This window comes from Dendropsophus ebraccatus, chromosome 1, assembly GCF_027789765.1.
Source record: "Dendropsophus ebraccatus isolate aDenEbr1 chromosome 1, aDenEbr1.pat, whole genome shotgun sequence".
NCBI lineage: Eukaryota > Metazoa > Chordata > Amphibia > Anura > Hylidae > Dendropsophus > Dendropsophus ebraccatus.
Window position 1 is genome coordinate 150,476,073 of NC_091454.1, and position 21,143 is coordinate 150,497,215.

At 41.6% G+C, this 21,143-nt stretch overlaps 2 protein-coding genes across 3 annotated transcripts in view; one reads left to right on the top strand and one right to left on the bottom strand.

The window, feature by feature from the left end:
* Positions 1–10,164, bottom strand: MPHOSPH10 (M-phase phosphoprotein 10). The gene is made up of 11 exons (XM_069981940.1): positions 10,012–10,164; positions 8,431–9,160; positions 7,371–7,537; positions 4,999–5,203; positions 4,748–4,889; positions 3,666–3,733; positions 3,022–3,159; positions 2,786–2,896; positions 1,598–1,705; positions 1,271–1,501; positions 1–300 (listed from the first exon to the last, which is right to left on the bottom strand). Exons 1-11 carry the CDS (start codon positions 10,092–10,094, stop codon positions 151–153), a joined length of 2,133 nt encoding a protein of 710 aa, XP_069838041.1. The 5' UTR covers positions 10,095–10,164; the 3' UTR covers positions 1–150.
* The window catches only part of FAN1 (FANCD2 and FANCI associated nuclease 1), a 20,326-nt gene continuing 9,150 nt past the window's right edge, over positions 9,968–21,143 (top strand). Inside the window, exons 1-8 of one of the 2 annotated variants that reach the window (XM_069981938.1) lie at positions 9,968–10,393; positions 11,852–12,985; positions 14,241–14,381; positions 14,741–14,942; positions 15,032–15,265; positions 16,953–17,084; positions 17,599–17,707; positions 20,363–20,482. In XM_069981938.1, the coding sequence (XP_069838039.1) occupies positions 11,878–12,985; positions 14,241–14,381; positions 14,741–14,942; positions 15,032–15,265; positions 16,953–17,084; positions 17,599–17,707; positions 20,363–20,482 (2,046 nt within the window). In that variant the 5' untranslated portion in view covers positions 9,968–10,393; positions 11,852–11,877. Of the gene's footprint in view, positions 10,394–10,668; positions 10,730–11,851; positions 12,986–14,240; positions 14,382–14,740; positions 14,943–15,031; positions 15,266–16,952; positions 17,085–17,598; positions 17,708–20,362; positions 20,483–21,143 lie in introns of those variants that run through there. The other variant, XM_069981939.1, reaches the window with a different exon arrangement.

Below are 21,143 nucleotides of genomic sequence, written 5' to 3' on the forward strand. Positions count from 1 at the left end.
CAATATATAAAAACAAGCCTTCATACAACCTAAAATGTTTTATTATTTTTTTTTTTTTACAAAAAGGTAGAAACAGGGAGATTTCCATTCTCCAAGCCTTATAGTCTCTGACATAAATATGACAGTCCAATGAAAGAAAAACAGCATCAACTATAACTTGAGTTTATGAGCAGAAAGTTCATTTGTTTTCTTTGGTTTCTTCTGTGTAGTTTTGGCACCTTTGATCTGAACTTTTACTTGATCTTGGAGCTGGGAGAAGAATGCTTGAGAAGACTTCAAGGCTTTATCCTTGCCTTCATCCTATGAGACAATATATTTACAGTTACTCAGATGTTTACACCCGAAATACTATATCTGCTAGGCATTTCATTTAGGCAAAAAGATGATCCTTGTATCGCTTCTGGATCAAAACTCAAGAGCCCTGTCCATATACCCTAATACAGCAGATCAGCAAGAGGAAAAGTGAAGAGCTACCGAGAAAGACTAAGGCTGGGTAAGCCTGACTAAGACGGATGCAATTTGATCCTTTTTTTTTTTTAACGGAAGTCAATGAAAAAAACGTATCAAAACAGATAAACCCAAGTAAAAACGGATTAAAAAAAAAAAAAATGTGAACCCAGCCTTCGGGTATGTGCACACTATGGAACCCAGGAGGACCACCTGCCACTGATTCCACAGCTCATCCCGCTCGCATCTCTGCTGGTCCCATAGACTCCATTCTATGCACAGGCAGATTCCGCCATCCAATCGTAGGATGAACCAGTTCATTCTTCGGGGGGACGTCGGAATCTGCCTGTGCATAGAATGGAGTCTATGGGACCAGCAGAGATGCAAGTAGGGGTGAGCTGTGGAATCCGCGGCGGGTGCCAAGTGTGACAGAAGCTTAAGGGCCCTATTACACAAAGCGATTTTTAATGATTAACAACCAAGGATAAACAATCGCAAACAAGATTGTTTATCGTTAACCTGAAATCATTCACCATATTACACAGAACAATAGTCGTTACTATGATTGTTTATCTTTATCTGACCCCAGCAAAAACAATGAACCATGTGCAATTACACTGAACGATTGGTGAACAATTAACAATGATGTCAGGGTCAGATTTAAATCAATGACATGTTAACGATTTTTCGATCGTTGCTTGCAATTACACAAGACGATTATCGTTTAAATTTGAACGATAACGATTTTTTGCACTATAATAGTTTCGGGTAATAGGGCCCTAACTCTCTTTCTGGCAGACACGTTACTGGCTCATGATATTACCTTCAGCATTGTAGCTTTTCCTTCCTTGGCGAGTTTCTTTAGACTGGCTTCTGCATCTTGCTTGGTCTGTTTCTTCCCTTTTTCTACCCTCTGCTTTTCTGCCAATTTCTGCCTCTTCTCCCTTTCTTTTATCTTAAACCTCTTCATGGTCTTTTTCTTCCTCCTCTCCCGCCTCTTGTCAGTGGCTGTCTTTTCAGCATTTGTCTTAATGTCTCCAGCTTTGTTCTTTTCCTGTATAACGAAACAGATAAAAGCAGAAATCAGAGAGATGATGCTATTTTATAGTACACCAGGGATGTTTGTAGTCTGTAAATAAAAGGTCCATACTTTGACTTCTTCAGGAGCCAGAAGAGCCGCCTCACTAACTCCTACTGGGGCCACCTCTTCCATACTGATTGCAGGGAGATTAGAAACCACTTTAATTTCTGGAATTGCCTAGGAGAAAGAAAAAAAATCATACTGTGTTATCAATGGAAGAATTATACAATGTAGAACTATGACATCGAGGCACATCCCTATGTGTAAAAGGGATTCTCAAGAAGTCCAAAGGGGAAAAAAACCCAGATCTTTTGATATATCTCAGAGAGACATATCAAAAATATTTATTTGTCATTAAGTGTTCACACAGCGACTGTTAAGGAGAACAAGCCAGGAGACTACTGTGCTGCTGCTCGCTCCTCTCTCCGCTCTGGCCGAGACCTCGACAGCCCTATAGATCTGCAATAGAAGTCCATCCGGATCACATGTCACAGAGCCAGGATTGAACTTGCTGCACATGTTCTTTTCCTGGCTCATTCTCCTGGACAGTGGGGGTCTAAACACTCAGACCCTAACAAAAACATTTGATATGTCTCTCTGACAGGTATTTTCCCCAGAGTTGTGATGTCGTCATGACTTGGGGGCGGGGGGGAAAGGCCTGTCCTGGCTGATGGCCCCCACTGGGCTATGCGATCTCCAGAGCTGACACATTCCGCCCCTGTCATTGACTTGCTGAGCGGCCAGTTCATTATCTGGCTTCATGACGTGTCAGCTCCGAAGATCCTGGAGCACAGCGGGGGTCCTGCCGCTAACCACAAAAATGGGGAGAGGCAAGTTATCCGGCTGCTGGATTTTAGAATATGCCAGACTTCTCCTTCAAGACCGTATTATACGGCCTTACACAGAGAGATGTACGACCAACAGTGAGTGATTACATCTGATCGCTTATCAGCTTGTTCTGTCTTGATTTGTCAAATAATTGCACTATGTAACAGAGCCTGTAGTGAATCAGAAAAGTGTGTGTTGTTGGATTGGGTGGGGAGCTTTTTTTATCTAATAAGATATATTACAGAGTTGTTTGCAATGGCAGTCATAATTAAAACATTAATGACCTATCTGTGGGATAGATTATGATGTTATGTTATCATCTCAGTTATCTAAATATGAATGATGGGTTGCAGTACTATACACTGTCACCTACATAGAAGTGGGTGATCACACTAAGCTAAGATACATGATAAGAAATAACATTGTTACCGGTTTGGGTGTAAAATGAAAGTTTGATAAAGCATCAAGTTTCAGGAATAGGCTGTCCATTAATTTCTGAATTTCAGTGTGCTTTGGGTCCTCCTCCTCTTCTGTTTTTTTCTACAAGAAAACAGCAAATGAATAGCTGCAGGTTTTACTGATTCATATTTTTCAGCACAAAAAATTCCCAATAATTTCTAATACAGGTTTTAAGTATTTAGTTAGTGAGATGAAATTTGTGTTACCTGGTTGAGTTTTAAATACTCCTGTTCATAGACTTCTGCAAGACTCAATTTACTCTTATCATGGTCCAAGGTGAGTCGCTTCTTATACTCAAATGCATCTTCCTTTGGCTTCTCCTTGCGCACCACATCATCCCAAACCTTAGAAAACAAGCAGTAAATATGTCTTTGTAGTATTTGAAAAAACTTTTAACATGTCTTTGAAACATGTCAGGAGGTTTGATCAGTCAAGGTTCCCCCACAGACCCACCAATAGCTAGAACAAGCAAGGCAATGGGCCCCTCTTCCTTTCTCAATAGAAGTTTATGGAGCCTATCTTATACAGCAAAGAGAGAGATAGAAGGAGAAGTGCTCAGCCACACACTTTTTCCGGCTTATTCTAGAGATGAGTGGGGGTCCAAACATCGAGATCATGCTCGATCAAAACTCTTGACGTGTCTATGACATCTCCTAAGTTTTTTGAAATTATAGTATTACTACAGCTGACTTGCTTACTAGTTCTTTTAACATTAGCAGTAATAAAGATCAGCAAACAGGTAATGCTGTGTTGAAAGATAAAAGATTTTTAAATTGCTGACTTTAAACCAATAGTGGTTGGATGGATTGTTATCCAGTCACTGTAATTTGTGAAATAAGCAGTAACTAACCTGGTCTTTTATTCTTTGTTTGATAATGTCCTCCAGTTGAAGTGTTGTTTCTTCTGTAATTATGGGTGCTAAAATACAAAAAGAACACAATCTTCAGTTGACACAATTTCTAGATTAAGGAGGAAAAAAAACTGTGTATATGGCTGGGGTTGTTAAAAATAAACTACCAATACTCTCCTGATCTCTCTGTTCTGCTTCTTCTAGTGCCCAGTCCACACCGCTACTTATTCCTGATGATGCACAAGAGGTTACTACTCAGCCAATTACTGGCTGAAATGGGGCACCAACTAGTGATTGGCTGAGCATGGAAGATTCTACTGAGAACACATCAGGAGGAAAGAAGTAGCCGTAAAATCCGGGGACCAGGAGAGGCGAATATAATATATATATATATATATATATATATATATATATATATATATATATATATATATATATATATATATATATAGAGAGAGAGAGAGAGAGAGAGAGAGAGAGAGAGAGAGAGAGAGAGAGAGAGAGAGAGAGAGAGAGAGAGAGAGAGAGAGAGAGAGAGAGAGAGAGAGAGAGAGAGAGAGAGAGAGAGAGTTTTGTTTTGTTTTAATTTCCATACAACCGTCTTTAAGATGACTAGCCTTTTGAATTGTGTTTTAGGACTGTTTATTCTAGACATTTGGAAAAGTGTAAACTGATCCCAGAGAGAAGGATAAAGCTTTTTGTAGTTTATCCTTCTTGAGGGGGGGCTGCTGCATAAAATAACTGTCACTCTGAAGTCTAAAGATCTTCTAGTAATTTCAAACCATGTAACTTTGCCATCCATGCATAAACCAACATTCAGTGTTCAGATGAATCAGTGAGTTGCTAAATTCCAAGGTTAATACATCCAAAAACACCCAAAGCATACAGCAAACCATTGTCACAGCTAATGGGGTTGCCTGCTTGACATAATGTAGGCAAGTTCCTCAGTCAGCAATACCTCAATAAGGCCTTTATGCACACAGCCATGGAAGCTGTACGTTTAGAATCAAGAACAAAAAAAGATCCCATCCTGTGGGGTTGGGAGATCTATGTCCTCTACTGAAAACAACTTTAGTCTTTACCCATTCTGGAGGCATGGTCAAAAACCAAGGACTCTGATAGAAGACTGTTCTCTGGCCTGTTCTGTGCAGTAATCTCTCCACCCAGCTGCCAAGATTTCCCTTCCAACATTTGCTTTTGCAAGGTTTGAATCTTCTCAGCCATCTGCAATGCAAACATTTATAACAGTGAAACAGATGTTGTTACTCAAAGGTTCACAAAATTAATTTGCAACTTCTCAGCGTCAACCTGGAATATAAGCAATCACACTGACCTTCTCCTCTCTCTTTTCAAAGGATGATTTTAGTTCATTTGGTTGGTCATTTTTCTTTCCACCACCAAGTACATCCGAAACATCTTCTCCTTCACTATCATCAGACAGATCAAATGTCACCCGTTTGAAAGCTTCTTTGGCTTTTTTGCTCTCCTCTGTTTCTTCCATTACATATTCATCTTCCTCCTCAACAACATCATCATCACTGCAGGACGAAATTACAGACAAATAAATATGTAATTATCTAAAAAAAAAAAAAAAAAAAAAAAAAAATAGAGAAAGATGTCCTTATCTGAAACTTACTCCGACAACAATCTGAAGGTTCCTAATGCTGCCATATTATTAGGAACATTTTTTACAGCACGTCGTAAACCACAGCATGCAAATGATCAAATGAAACAAACCCACTATATACAAGCAACACATGTGAAATTCACTGACTACAGCAACTCCTTGCAACATCTACTATCTACCATACTGTTCCCTGATGAAGCTCATTTAGCGAAACGTACATAGGGACAGCTCCTTTGGTGTGCAGCAGTATGGGTGAGTGCATATGGACTGAGGTTGTGATAGTAAATAACCAGTTATAGACTCCTTGGCATTATAAAAGGAAATATATAGGGGGGCACTGTGAGACTAGTTATATTAGGAATCTCATGTAATAAGATTATGTGTATTCCTATTATGCCATCTAGCGGGAGGTCATGACAGGGTGTTCCACAGCCTCAGCACTGTTAATTAGTTATATTAGCTGACACAAATGTTTTATAATATTGTTTTTTTTACTTTGTGGTCATTTTAAAACTTATTTTACACATAATATATAATGCTTGTATTGGTATCTTTTTAATATATAATAAAAATAATAGATTTTTGTAAACTAAGCCCATTGTTTTTTTGTGTAATATCTTCTTAGTGGCTTGTTTCAGTATTGATAAGGCGACATCCAGTGGAGCAGTTTAACCTCTTAAGGACATGTGACGTACCCGTACGTCATATGTCCTCATTAGCACTTCAAAGCGGGGCCGCACAGCGACCCCGCTTTGAAGCGCCGCGGTCCCGGGTGCCGCGTGTAGCCCGGGACCGCCGCTATTAGCGGGCAAGGTCTGATCGCCGTGCCCGCTAATTGGAGGCAGCTGTCAAAGTTGACAGCTGCCTCCGATTACCGGAGGCAACCGTTCCCTGGTGTCTAGTGGGGGAGATCGCTCCTCCGGGACGTTGTCCCGGAGGAGCGATCTCCGTTACTGATGCCGGCCGGGGACTCGTCCAAGATGGCGCCGTCCCCGGCTCGGCACTCGTTTACTTCCGGCTGCAGCAGCCGGAAGTAAACGAGTGCCTATCTCATGGATCTCTGCAGCATATCTATGCTGCAGAGATCTCAATGAGAGATCAAAGTATATATACTAGAAGTCCCCTAGGGGGGCTTCTAGTATATGTGTAAAAAAAAAAAAAAAAAAAAAGTGTTGTTTATAGTAAAAAGCCCCCTCCCCTAATAAAAGTCTGAATCACCCCCCTTTTCCCAGGGTTTAAATAAAAGTAAACAAATAAATAAACATGTTTGGTATCGCCGCGTGCGTAATCGCCCGAACTATTAATTAATCACATTCCTGATCTCGCACGGTAAACGGCGTCAGCGCAATAAAATCCCAAAGTGCAAAATTGCGCATTTTTGGTCGCATCAAATCCAGAAAAAATGTAATAAAAAGCGATCAAAAAGTCGTATATGCGCAATCAAGGTACCGATAGAAAGAACACATCATGGCGCAAAAAATGACACCTGACACAGCCCCATAGACCAAAGGATAAAAGCGCCATAAGCCTGGGAATGGAGCGATTTTAAGGAACGTATATTTGTTAACAATGGTTTGAATTTTTTATAGGCCATCAGATACAATATAAGTTATACATCTTATATATCGTTTTAATCGTAACGACTTGTGGAACATGCATAATAAGTCAGTTTTACCCCAGGGCGAATGGCGTAAAAACACAGTTCCCCCAAATAAAAGAAATGCGTTTTTTTTTTTCAATTTCACCACACTTTGAATTTTTTTCTGGTTTCGTAGTGTACCAAATGCAAAAATTCAGCCTGTCATTGCAAAGTACAATTAGTGACGCAAAAAATAAGGGCTCATATGGGTTTCTAGGTGGAAAAATGCAAGTGCTATGGCCTTTTAAGCACAAGGAGGAAAAAACGAAAATGCAAAAACTAAAATGGGCCCCGTCCTTAAGGGGTTAATACTGCAGCCCAGGTTTTAGATCATCTCGGAACCTTTTTGTGTGTATTTATCTACCATACTGGCATAAGAGCTACTTCTAGATCTCGAATACCAAGCAGCGACAAAACAGAACAACCATGAGATTCTTACTTGTCAGCAATGTCAACTTCCTCATCTGCACCCTCCTCCGTTTCTTCTTCATCGTCTTCAGGGCCATCATCTTCCTGATCACGCCACCTTTTTTCTGTGCCATTCCTATCATCATCAACAGGGTCAAAGAAATCTTTGTACTGAAGGTCTCTGGAGCTTTTAGCAGTCTGAAAAACCAAGAACTGTTTAACCCCAGAACATTCCTGTCATTCTAGTAGAACATATAAACACATAAGATAAATGTCCTTTAAAACAAGTAGTTTCCATTAATTCCCATCATCATTATGTGCTATTATATTTTGTAAAAACCACCAATGTAAAATGATTTGCCTGAAATCTGATCTCTTGGCTTTAGCATATAAAAGGCCTTTATGATTTCTCCCATCATGGTCCGCCAGGTAATTAAATTACTTTTTCTAGGGTTCTTCATAAATACCGGGTATGAGTAATGTTTCTTTTCAACTGCTATAAAATTTGCCTGTTCTGCACACATGGGGCATGTCCATAGAATAATCACATCAATCTTGGAATTGCTTTTGTGTGCATATATAAAACATAGTGCATAATAATAATAAAAATATAGTTTCTTCATGCTGCCCAACCATGGCTAACATGAATCAGACACAGGAATCCTCACTACAATGCAATATGATGTACTCTGAAATGTTACAGTTTTTCAGAGAAATCATAGTTTTAAAGGTGTGCTATAAACGATGTTCGGAGTAATGGAGGCGACTTTCTGCTTATTTTCTTCCAGCCCTGGTGGGCTTGACCAACATGTCTCTCCCTATACACTCATTTGGGATAAACCCAGATGAATAGTTGAGAGAGTTGACCTATGATTTTCTGAGCAAGTACATCAATAGTGCATTGTAGTTAGGGTGCCCGTGCCTGTTTCATCTAAGCTATGGTTGTGCAGCATGAAAGAACTGACAGGTTCTCTTAAAAGAGAAAAGAGGAATTCTCAATGCAATAGTTTTATCTCTTCAATGCTCTCTTGGATCTGAATTTGAGAAAAATCTACTCAAATGTATAAAACCCATATAGACATCCATTTTACCTTTCTCAAGCCCTTAATCTGAATCTCTTCATCATCATCAAAAGAGTCCATGTCTTCAAAATAATCCACGTCCTCTTTATCATCATCTTCTTCTTTCTGTCTATCATCTTCCTTCTCAGCTGCCTCCAGGAAAGCTTCCATTTCTGACAACTTAAAGAACTTATCATCCACTATGGATTTCTCAATAAATTTTTTTGCAGCTTTTTTAACAGGATTTTTCTTTTGTTCTTTTTCTAGTTTGTCAATGTCAAAGTCCATGTCAGAGTCATCATCACTGTACCTTTCCAATGTGACCTTTTTGCTCCTTTTAGCAAGTGACAGTTTAGCATTTCTTCCTTTATCTTCACAAGACTTTGTGGTTGAATCTTCCTCTTCTTCCTCCTCCTGGTCAATCTCCGATATTCCCTCTCCTTCCTCCTGGTCAATCTCAGATGCTCCCTCTCGTTCTTCATCCTGGTCAATGTCCGATATATCATCATCTTCTTCCTCCTTTGATTGCTGGAAAATATAAATGCCCTTGTCCCTCACAGACTGGTTGACTGCCTCAGTAAAATGGCCGAGAATTGCTCTGTTCTGAAGCTCAAGCTGCTGCCAGATTTGCTCTTCATCAAAGTTTTCAATAATCAGTTCATTCAGGGGGCTCCCCCGCTTGAGGGCACCTTCTGCTTTATGCAGGTCATACAGGGCTTTGGTTAAATTTGACAATTCAGAAGCCAGTCCCTCCTGAACACTAAAAGCAAGAGAGAAGATAAAATCAACAAGTATACTTGCTAACAGGGTATTTCAGGACTTTTGCATTCATTACCTATCCACAGGATTGGGCATCATTATCTGATAGAAAGGGGACAGAAAATAAGACCCCCACTAAGCGATGCCTGTATACACAGAGAACAGAGCCAAAAGCAGAAAGCTATGTATTTTGTGTAATTACAGTGCTGGGTTACTCCATGAGCTTCCACTGAAGTGAATTACAATGACCACTACACAATGTACAGAGCCAAGGCTTGTGCGTCTGTTCTAGGCTGCATATGTGGGCACTGCAAAATTCCTAAAAAAAAAAAAAATCTGTAGGCACCAGCGCCCCAGTGTCAACGAGGCAGGGCCTAGAGCATCCAGGCTTGCGCTGTCTCTTCCTTCTTGCTGCCTGCTCTTCTTCCTATTAGCTATGTCCCTGGGGTGGGGAGGGGAAGCAGCAAGAAGACAGAGGCGCTGCAGGCCTGGGGCACCCATGGATGGCACCAGGAGCTATTTAGACCCAGCCACCGCCCATGGAATGCCCCCAGCAACACAACAGTATTGGTGGTTTTGGGTGGGAGTTACTAGGGGTGTCTACAGATTTGTTTCAAGCTGACCAACTGAGTTCCCTTGGTTCTCAGCATCCCTGACTGTATGGGAACATAAGCCAGAGTCTTCTAACCTACTGTCAGTATGACATTTCTATGTGCAGGTATGGACAGCGCCCCCTAGCGATTGAAAAACTGTGGGGGTTGAAGAACGTTACAGCTTTAGCCCACGTGCTCTTGATATGACTGTAAGTAGCCCTCCAGCACGGCTCCTGTCAGTGCCCTGTGTGGTGTGTACCTCAGCAGCTGCTCCGGGTGGGCATCCACCGCCTCCAGCACCCCCATACACTGCCATAGCTTCGGCCGCTGTACCTCCGCCATCTCTACACTGTACACAGCAGCGTAGGACTCTCACATGGACAGATTACACCGGAAGTGCAAGAACAACAAGTTTCCGGCCGAAACCCGTGACCAGTACGAAGGTTCCTATGTAATCGTTTACGCTTTTTCCCAAATTTTAAAAACACGCTGTAAGCCGCTTCATTGCTCCACCTTTGATATATTAATACTCTAGACGCTTTCGTCTTGCTATTTTTTAAAAGAGAGAACATTTTGTCAGTTTACATAAAGCTTCGTTTGAAGTCTGCACGCAAGATGGCTGTGACCATGCAGTGTGACAGGTGAGGAGGGACAGCTCCTTCATGCTGTATCCTATGCCACGTGTAATCTTACAGGCTGCCATGTATATTTCTATAAGGACATTATTATACGTCATAACAGTGATTCTCAGCTGTTAAGAAATTACAACTCCCCTGTCTGTGGCTGCCATGGCATGCTGGGAGTTGTAGTTTTGTAACAGCTAGAGAGCCATAGGTTGGGGATTACTGTCTTGTAATGTACTGACATGTCATGTGATGCCTGGGAGCATAGTCTATAGGGGAGGTGATTGACCAGGATTGTAGGTTGTTGTCAGTGGGGGAAGATAATGAAGGAGCACTGACTTCCTAGTTCCTTATGTAAGTGACAGTAAAAGGATATATTTCCATTCAATTATTGACATTGCACTTCATCATATAACTCATTTACATCATGACTGTGCCCTCCATGTAGCATATATGTCACCAAATTTTCTAAACAGGATGTTGATGTATATGTGCATGCACAGATAGGCGCCTATTAACTTGATATGTCACGTAGACTTGTGTACAGTTTGGATCAGTCAGAGTTTCAGTGCTGAGACCCAATCTAGATATAGACAGGAGAAGAAAATGTGTGCTTCTCCCCCCAGCTTGACACTTGAGCTGGGCAATAAAACACATATATCCTGGCTATATCTAGAGATTGGTCTCAGTACTGAGGCCCCCACTGATTAAGGCTGTTGAAATATTTGTGTGACATTCGCCAAATGAGAAGGTGTCTCACCTGTGTATTGTTGAACTGATAAAGTGTATAGCTCTGGCCTCATAACTATATAAATTCTCAACCATGAAGGAATATATTGGCTCTCTAGGACACCCAATACTTTGATCAACCAAGTGTAGTATTTTATAATAACAAAATATTTTTAATACAACGTAGTAAATGCCACAGTAAAATATATCTAATTGTAAAATACATACAACCTGATGCTTATGTTATTTTGCTACTTTGTATTAATAGGCTATGATCACACAGCGTATTGGACCGGCCGTTCTGTGACCCGGACGGTCTCTAAAAAGATCATCCTGCACTGCAGTACCGGCCAGATGATCTTTCAAGACGCAAAGTTCTGATGCGGGCGCATCCCCCAGCACACTATGAAGCTTGCGGACGGAGCCGCTCGCTCCACAGAGTGCACTGACATGGTTTTCTACGGTTGCTATTCACTGAATCGGGCCGCAGAAAACTGACATGTCAGTTCTTTGCGGTGGCGCGAGGGATGCCGGCCGGAGCGTATACTATGTGCATACACTCCACCCAGGATCCCATAGACGGCTATGTAATGTATATTTCCGTAATGATACGAAAATATATGTTGTGTGAACATAGCCATAGTGTGCAAAAAAAACCCCAAACTTTTAATATATTATATTTTTATCTTTACACTTCAGACACAGCCAACACTGTATGTAGCTACTAATTTTCTGTTTTATCTTTAGATGAAGCCAAGGATTCTCTTTTAATTATGTCACCAAACAAAACCCCTGAAAAGAAAAAGTCCCGTCTCTCCTTATCCAAAAACAGAAAAGGTTCTGTCACCGCATCGCCATCCAAATCTCCAGCATCTCCATCAATTGTTGCCCTCTTTAAGAATGCACCACCATCAAAAGTTTCCTGCCCCCTCTGCGGGCAGATGGTGCCAAGGTTTGGCGTAAACAGACACATTGATGAGACCTGTTCAAAAGCAAAGGAACAGAATGATGATGTTATACTGGTTGGTGAGACCACCTCTACATGTACAAGCTCTCAATTGCCACTAAAACCTAAGACCTCTATAGCCAAAGCAGTTAAAGCAAAGGTTAAAGCAGATTCAGGGTTAGTGGTCCAAGTGAATAGTGATCAAGCCAGCCCCTACTTTGTAAAAAATGTTTCTATAAAAGAAACGCCTAAAGATGTAGAAGTGGTGGCAACTGTACCACTGGGAAGTCTTTCATCCAAACTCTCCAGGAGGAATCAGAGTCGTAAAACTCAGAAAGATGTACACAGAGACTTGGTACCTGATAGTGTACAACCTAATGACTACAATAAGACTGACACAAGTGAGACCACAGAGCCCCCAGATCAAGGAATCAAGATAATACAGAAATGCAGTCAGGTAAATGGAGATGAAGCTGAGCTTCCACCTTCTAGTGCTGACGCTTTGCCTTCAGATTGTGTTACAGATAAAACTGACCCTTCAAAGCGTAAGCAAAGTGATGGGTTTCACAGCTTGAAGAAAAATCCTAAAAAGATAAAATGCAGCAATTTCTTGGAAACCAAATGTGAGCTTACTGATAAAATCCAGGAGTGTGGTGATGATGGAAGTGTGCCCCCTATTGGGGACAACAATGACATTCTTCCTATGGAAGATCCTAATGTACTTGCTGACTTTCTTAAACCCTTTAATGACTCTGATAGTAACCCTGAAGCTGGTCATGGTGACATAAAGGAAACTGTGCCTGACTGCAGTATACCGCCATACTACCTGAGGAATTTTCTAATGGTGCTGAAGACTGTAATGGAGAATGAGGAAGACATGAGTCTGTTCAGTGAAGAGGATACGCTTGTTTTAACCACATTTTGTCAGCTGTCTGGTACACTTTTTATATTTCTCTGTTTTTACTATAGTGTGTTAGAATGTTTTATTTTAAATTATTTTCTTTAGGCTATGTTAACACTACGTATATTTCAGTCAGCATTGTGGTCCTCATATTGCAACCAAAACCAGGAGTGGATTAAAAACACAGAAAGGTTCACACAATGGTGTAATTGAGTGGATGGCCGCCATATAACAGTAAATAACTGCCATTATTTCAATATAACAGCCGTTGTTTTAAAATAACAGCAAATATTTGCCATTAAATGGCGGCCATCCACTCAATTTCAACATTGTGTGAACAGATCCTTTCTGTCTTTTCAATCCACTCCTGGTTTTGGTTGCAATTTGAGGACCACAATACTGACTGAAATATACGTAGTGTGAACCCAGCCTCCACTTGAAGTTCCATAATGTCTCCAGGTTGCTGGTGTTATATTTTTAGTTGGCACTGTTTATTGAGTCAAAGAGCTGTACTGCCTCTGTGGTGGGCTTATCAGGCCATGCATTAGGTCTGTATTCCTCTTTGGATTGAATGATTAACCCACTAACAACAAACAGTTTCCAAACAACTTTTCTTTTTTTTTGTAACTTTTTATTAGATTGTATTGTAAGGCTGTGTTCACATTGGTCTTCAGTACCTCCCTAGGACCTCCCTATGGTGACTTTTGTTGGGAAGAATAGCTCTACATGCAACTCTGTTGTTTCTCGAATCAAGGAAAACCTTGAAGGACCCCAAAATATAATGGACCTGGCACAGCAGCATGGTTTCTGTTCAGAGGCCATGATGCCAGTGTAAACACAGCTTTAAGAATACAGAGTTGATAAACAGCTGTGTGATGTAACTTGTGAAATATGAAAAAGGTAATAAGCTAATATAGTATTTAGAAGCCAGATAGATAAATAGGTATAAAAACATTGGCCCGAATTTATCAATCTGCCTGAGATAAGAATCAAACACATTTGTGTCTCAGACAGATAGCAACTAGTCACATTCAATTTTAGGAAATGAAAACTGAGCTGTGATTGGTTGCTATTTGTCAAACATGTGTCCATTATGTTTAGCTATTGTACTTGTTATGTTACTTTGTATACTACAGAACTTCAGTATCTCTTTTCAGGTGTGAAACACTTACACATACATTCCTTGTACTTTAAACCATCCCTTTAGTACATGAACTTAGCTTTTGGTGTATTTTTTTTTGCGTTTGTCTGACGTTTATTTTTCTTATTTTTCTTTGTGAATGTTAAAGCTGGAGGCCAAAAACTGTATGTTCGGCTCTTCCAGCGCAAGCTAAACTGGATAAAAGTGGGCAAGATAGAATATTCTGAAATTGGCTCAGATATGATTCCCTTCATTGAAGAACTGAGTTGTCGTGGTTTTCTGCAGACAGGTACAACCATATAATATTATTTATAGTATAGCTTTATTATTGGCCTGCAATCCTTAAAGAGTTTGTCCAGGAAAAATCGACTTTTCCCCTATCCACAGGATAGGGGAAAAGTAGGAGATTGCGGGGGTCCAACCTCTACACCTCCCACTGATCTCCTTATCGGGCCCAGACGATTCTCTTATGAGTAGACCAGCGGCTGCATTCATTCCTATGGAGCAACGGAGCCGGATCCTGAGCCACACTTCTTGACACTTCAGGCACCCATATTTTTTTTTTTTTTATGCACAATAAAAGCACAAACAAAATAAATAAATATATTTATGTTATAAGAATAATAATAATTATTATTTTTTCTCTAGAAAGAGACTTGGAAGAGCTGTCTGAAGCGCTCGACCTTCTATCTGCACCAGAGTTAAAGAACTTAGCAAAGACTTTTCACTTAGCAAATCCCAATGCCCAAAAGCAACAGCTTGTTGAAGAATTCCTTAGACTTTCCAGGCAGCGTTCAATCTTCAGCATGAGCAAGAATCAGTCTAGTATTGGTGCCTCTATTCTTAAAAAGTAAATACTTGTCTAGTTCTTTTCTTATAAAGGTAGTAAATTGTATCTATTGTTTTTACAATTCATATAATTTTCTTTGTTCATTCCAGAGCAAAAGAAGCTGCAGGGAGAGCCATCCGTGTCTGCAAAGGTCCCAGGGCTGTGTTTTCAAGAGTTCTTCTCTTGTTCTCTTTGACAGAGTCAATGGATGTTGAAGAAGCTGCTAGTGGAGGGCAAACATTGCTTTCCACTGTTCTTATGGTTAATATGGGGCGTATGACATATCCACAATACACTGTGCAAAGAAGCACAAGGATATTTCAAGACAGAGAAGATCTTATAAGGTAGGGTCGTGGACTATGGCAATAACTGGTACATTTTGGGACGTTAATGAATAGATAATGACCATGATTTCAGTGATGTCCCTATTAGTGAAAAGATACTGAGATTGTTCTCTGTGTTATTAGGAAAGGGAAGGCTTGTATAACATCATCGCAGGTAAGATGGGTTCACAGCTCAGGTTAGTGACATGTAGAGATGAGCGAACCTTGAGCATGCTGGAGTCCATTCGAACCTGATTGTTCGGCATTTGATTAGCGGTGGCTGCTGAAGTTGGATAAAGCCCAAAGGCTACCTGGAAAACCTGGATATAGTCATTAGCTGTATCCATGTTTTCCAGACAACCTTAGAGCTTTATCCAAGTTCAGCAGTTACAGCTAATCAAATGCAGAACGATCGGGTTCGGATGGACTCCAGCATGCTCGAGGTTCACTCATCTCTAGTGACATATTGTACTGGCTATCATCATCGTGATTAGATGTGACAATTGGGTGCCAGGAAAGCATGTCGATGCTGCTGGCATGTAAGCAAGGAAAAGCAGGGGATAATGGAAACATCTGCCCTCAAGTTGTGTTGGATTTAAAGGGGCACTCCGAGCTAGGGGTATTTTTACTGTATGGCGGGGAGGGGGTGGATATAGATGCCACTGTCCACTTACCTCCCCGGTTCCAGCGACTGGTCCTGGATTGTCACGCCCCGTTCTCCTATCCCACTGCCGCTTCCTGGTCTGAGCTGCGGCTTGAGACGTTACATCTCAAGACACCCCAGCCATTCACCGTTGAATAGCTGAGCTGCCTTGAGACGTCGCGTCTCAAGCCACAGCTCAGACCAGGAAGCGGGACAGGACAACGGGGCAGCACAATCCGGGACCCGGTGCTGGAACCGGGGAGGTAAGTGAACGGTGGCATCTTTATCCACCCCCCTCCCTGCCATACAGTAGAAATACCCCTAGCCCGGAGTACCCCTTTAACCGATGGCTACTGGTATACTTATTAAATATTCTGCCTCCATATTTGTTTTTATATTCTATCCTTTAAATGGTCTCTAATCTAGCAAGATGCATTTCAGGATACGCTTTCATGTTTCACATCTCATCCTAGCCATTATATAACTTGTATATGGCATTTTCCAACATTTTCCCAACTACAGGTTCCATTTCCAGTTCTCAGTTGTCCCTCAGCTGATGAGTGGAGACTAACCTCTATGAGGTCTTCCATACATTGCGCACATACACAGAAGGTGTGAGCTATAAGGAAGCATAATCTCCTTATCAGTAGCTGTAGGAGCAAGGGGGACACTCCAGAGCAGTACTGAGTAGTATAAGCTGTGAACCAAGCAAGGGTGTGACATAACTACAATGTTAGTCTGCAGTATTTAAGAAACAACAACAACAACTTCTTCGTCATATGTTACATACACAATCACATAATTATGGTCGTTCCTACTAGTAATGAAGGAAGTCATGTGTCCTGAGCTGGCTTAGTGGGTGTATAAGGTTTGGGATAAGCTGTCTGGATGCATATCCCTCATTGGTGTCATGGGTAAAAGGGACAATTTATTAGATTATTTCTGTGTTCATTCTTGAGAGGTAGTATAAAGCTCAGCTCATATATGTTTATGTACAGATGTAAGGTGTGATTTTGACCAATTCTTTTTCTAGTATAATATCCTTCTATATCTGAATTTCCATAGGTATGAATCTGCTATGCATAAGCTAATAGATATTGTTGTCAATATGACCAATGGAAACTGGAAAGAAGCACATTTAGTATTTCAAAGTGCCCAAGAGAACTGGGATCAGCTAAAGAATGAGCCCACCTTAAGGTATAGTCGAAATCTGTGACTATGGCTGAAGAATTAGTGAATATATTCTGGGTTTTTTTTCCCAACCATAGCTGTATGTGTTTTCAAGGAAAGAGAATTTAATTTTATTTGGCGCATTATGTACAGTCCCTGGCAAAACATTATGGAATCATCAACTAAAACAATCAGTCAGTGCTCCTGCTGGCTTGATGGCCTGGCTAATTCAACAGGTGCAACATGGGAATGGACTTATATAATCCTTTAGATTGTTGTAGTTGGGGCCATGTTTTTGTTCAGTTTACAAAGTCCCACAGTAAGCACTTTCCCTTTAACTCAAACTTATGTGTGTTTTTAGAAATGTAGATTACAGGGTGTTTCCTTCGTTTTATTTTTTCCTTTGCTTGATCTAGAAAAACATTTGCCATTCATTTTGTGTGTTTGCTATGTTAACCATCCTCTAAAATTGAGGATTCCATAATTTTTTTTTTTTTAACCAGGGGTTGTAACTTGTAATAGAGCTGTGTTCAATCTGTAGGTACCATACAGAGCTGCCGTTGTATCTCCGTTGCTTTACTGTTGGCTGGGTGTATACAAGAATCTTATCACAAGGAGTAGAAATCCTGCAGAGATTACATCAATATGAGGTATGGGCGTCATCTTGTGCGGGTTTGTACATGTGACTCTACAGACAGTACTGGTTCCTGATCCACTGTCCTGTTACATAAAAGGAAAACAAGACAACTGGCACCCAAAAGGTGCAAGGCACATGTACAGAAGTATACACAGAGATGTGCAAACTTAGGTCAACAGCAAAGCACAACTGTAAATGGCTCCCATGAACTCCATAATACCAACAGTTGAAAGGGCAGGGAGTGAGCTAACGCTCATTACAGAAACCAAAGGAAAAAGGAAGGGAAAGAAGAGAGGGTGGCACCAAAAGAGCAGAGAGAAATAATAATAAAAATAGAAAAGGAGGGAAAGGGCGAGGGTAACAGACAACTCCTCACTGAGCCAGGAGAGACTTATATTCTGCGGTATCGGTGAATTGTTCCCAGTAATGCCACTTCCGAAAGAAACTGGAAGCACGACCATATAGTTGTGCAGTAAGATCTTCCATACGTTTAATATCCTCTACTTTAAAAAGCCACAAGAAGATGCTAGGAGGGTCGGGGTGTCGCCAGAGGGCAGGGATACAAGCTCTGGCAGCAATAACTAAATGCCGGAAGACCAAGTGACTGTAGCCCTTGAGGGACAAAAAGGAAAAATTGGCAGCACATCTATGCCTGTTCACACTGCAGGTTGCACGCTGCTTGTGGCTTAAAGGACAAGTGCCATAAAAAAACTTGTTTCCCAGTAATTGAAGCACATTACAAAGTTATATAACTCTGTAATATGCTTCAATCACCTATCTGCCCCCCTTCCCTGTCTTTTCCCCCCTCCACCCCCCACCAGGAAGTGTCCTAACTTACAAAGACCTAATTACTGCCGTCACCGTCACCAGGCAGCTCCTTCTTGTGAGGATGAGTTATCAGCAGGAGGGCTGCTCTAGGTCCTGTTACAGCAGCCCCTCCCCCTCCCCAGTCCAAGTGATGGCTTGCAGTTGTTCAGCCAATGGGAGCTGAGCAAGCCTGTCACCTGACAAGACAGGGGAGGGGGGAGGCTAGTGTAACAGGAGAAGGAGCTGAGAGAAGAGCTTGGTGACGGTGACGACAGTCATTAGGTCTGTGTGAGTTTCTTACACTTCCTGGTGGGGGGTGGAGGGGGGAAAAGACAGGGAAGGGAGGCAGATACGTGATTTAAAGCACATTACAGTTATATAACTTTGTAATGTGCTTCAATTACTGGGAAAAAGTTTTATCATGGCACTTGTCCTTTAAGTACAGACAAAAAAAACTAAAGGTGCAGCAGCAACCCACAGGTGCAAAAGCTTACCGTGTATACTCCTCCCAGCATACACACGGCAAACACCTGCTCTGTAGATATAAAAAAGTGAGGATCTTAGCAAACTATTTGTTAAAACAGAGTGTACCATGTCGCCACGTTAAGACGTCCTCGAGAAATGGTCCCTACTCTAGCATTTTCACACTAGCAATGGCCTCTCCTGGGCTACTGTTGCACCTTCTGTTTTTTTGTCGGTAGCCCTTGAGGGGCATGTCTGACATATGCAGGAGGAAGAATGCTGGAGAGAAAGGGAGTTGGTGAAGGTTGAGGCGATCCGCCAAACTTCCTTTCTAAAAGTGTCCAGTTTAGGGCAACTCCAAAAAGTGTGTAAAAGAGAACCTTCTCCACCACAATTCCTCCAACAGGATGGAGACACCTCAGGAAAGATACGATGGAGGCGGGTAGGAACCCGGTACCATCGGGTTAGAATTTTGTATCTCGCTTCTTGGAGACAAAAGAAATCAAGGAGGAATGTGTGCAAGAGAACAAGCGTTCCACTTGCGCCGAAAAAAGGTTAGTATTCGGGCCCTCTTACCTAGCAGTGAGGAAAGGCGAAGGTGGCTGCTCTGGTGGGGAGCCCAACATGGAGTAAAGGAGAGAAGGAGAATGGCTTAGAGGCCCAGAGTCCAGGCAGAGAGATTCAAATTGCAGGGCGAATGGGCAAAGCAGGAAGCATTAAGGAGGGAAAGAAGGTAGTGATGGAGCTGGAGTGACCTCCAGAACCCCAGGGGAGAGTAGTCCGAGAGATCCTTGAAATCAGAAAGGGGTAACCACGCCGAACCCCTGATAAAGGAGGAGAGTGTCATTTCCAGGCCAACCCATAACTTCGTGGATGCATGATGGTGCCAGTCTAATACTCTGGAAAGATGTGCAGCAACGTAGTATTGATAAAGATTGGGGAGAACCTATGTCCTATTTACCTAATTCACATAGCATGTATGGAAGTGTGAGCACCACAGGTGCAAGGTTGTCATTCTGCTTTTTAATATAAGAAAATAAACATTTTATCTTATTTTAAAAGGAAATAAGTTTATGGGGGGTAGGGGGGTCGTTGATAACATTCCTAACAGAAATCATTACCTTGCCAGATTTGTCATAAGACACATATTATCTGTGCGCAAAATACACCGTTCAGTCGTTTGACAGCAAAAATAGAGCTTTATGCATCATGTTATTCTATGTGTCATAATCTTGGGGTCAAATATGAGCTCTTACGTGACAGAAGCTCCAGATAGAACATGTGATGCAGTTACAAGAAGTTTTGTTCTTACCAACTATTAAATGTCTCTGAAGGATGTCTTATGTAACATTTTTCTTTCCATAATGTTGTGTAATGGAAAGTGACCTTTTTATTGCAGGAAGCTGTTCAGTTACTACAGACACTTTTATCCCAAGATGTATACTGTCCAGACAGTAGAGGGCGCTGGTGGGATCGACTTGTCTTGAATTTGCATCAGCATTTAAAGCGCGCACAGAAAGTAACTATACTGGTTTTATTACTAAATTCTAGATATCACCCTGGAAGTAGAACTGAAGACTAAAGGCCCTATTACACAAAGCAATTATCAGCCGTATTTGGCCAATTATCGTCCATTACGGCCAATAATCTCTTTTTGTAATAAAAGGCAACTTTCAGCCAACATGCGCGATGTCGGCAGATTGTTGTCTTTTAAAGGGAACCAATCAGCCCGTTTGGGCTGATATGGTTCCCCTGAGCATTGTATAAAGCACCTGGAGCGGCCCGGCACGTATCTAGTCACTGCGCTCTGCCTGTCAGCGCGCTCGGCGGGATGATTGACAGGCAGAGAGGCCAGTAACAGACCTCTCTGCCTGTCAAATCATCCCCTCTGAGCGCACTGACAGGCAGAGCGCAGTGACTAGATACGAGCGGGGAATAAAAGTCATTTTCTCCGTTATAAAGCACCTGCTGCGTCCATGGCCGGTACGTGCCGGGGCCGCTCCAGGTGCTTTATACAATGCTCAAGGGAACCGTATCAACCCAAAGGGGCTGATTGGTTCCCTTTACAGTTGAAAGACAAAAGACATCGATGGCAACAATCTGCTCCCGTCGCTCTGTGTAATAGTGGTGGTCTACTGTTGCCGCTCCCACCTGCTAAGGGCTGATCTAAAGAACGAGGA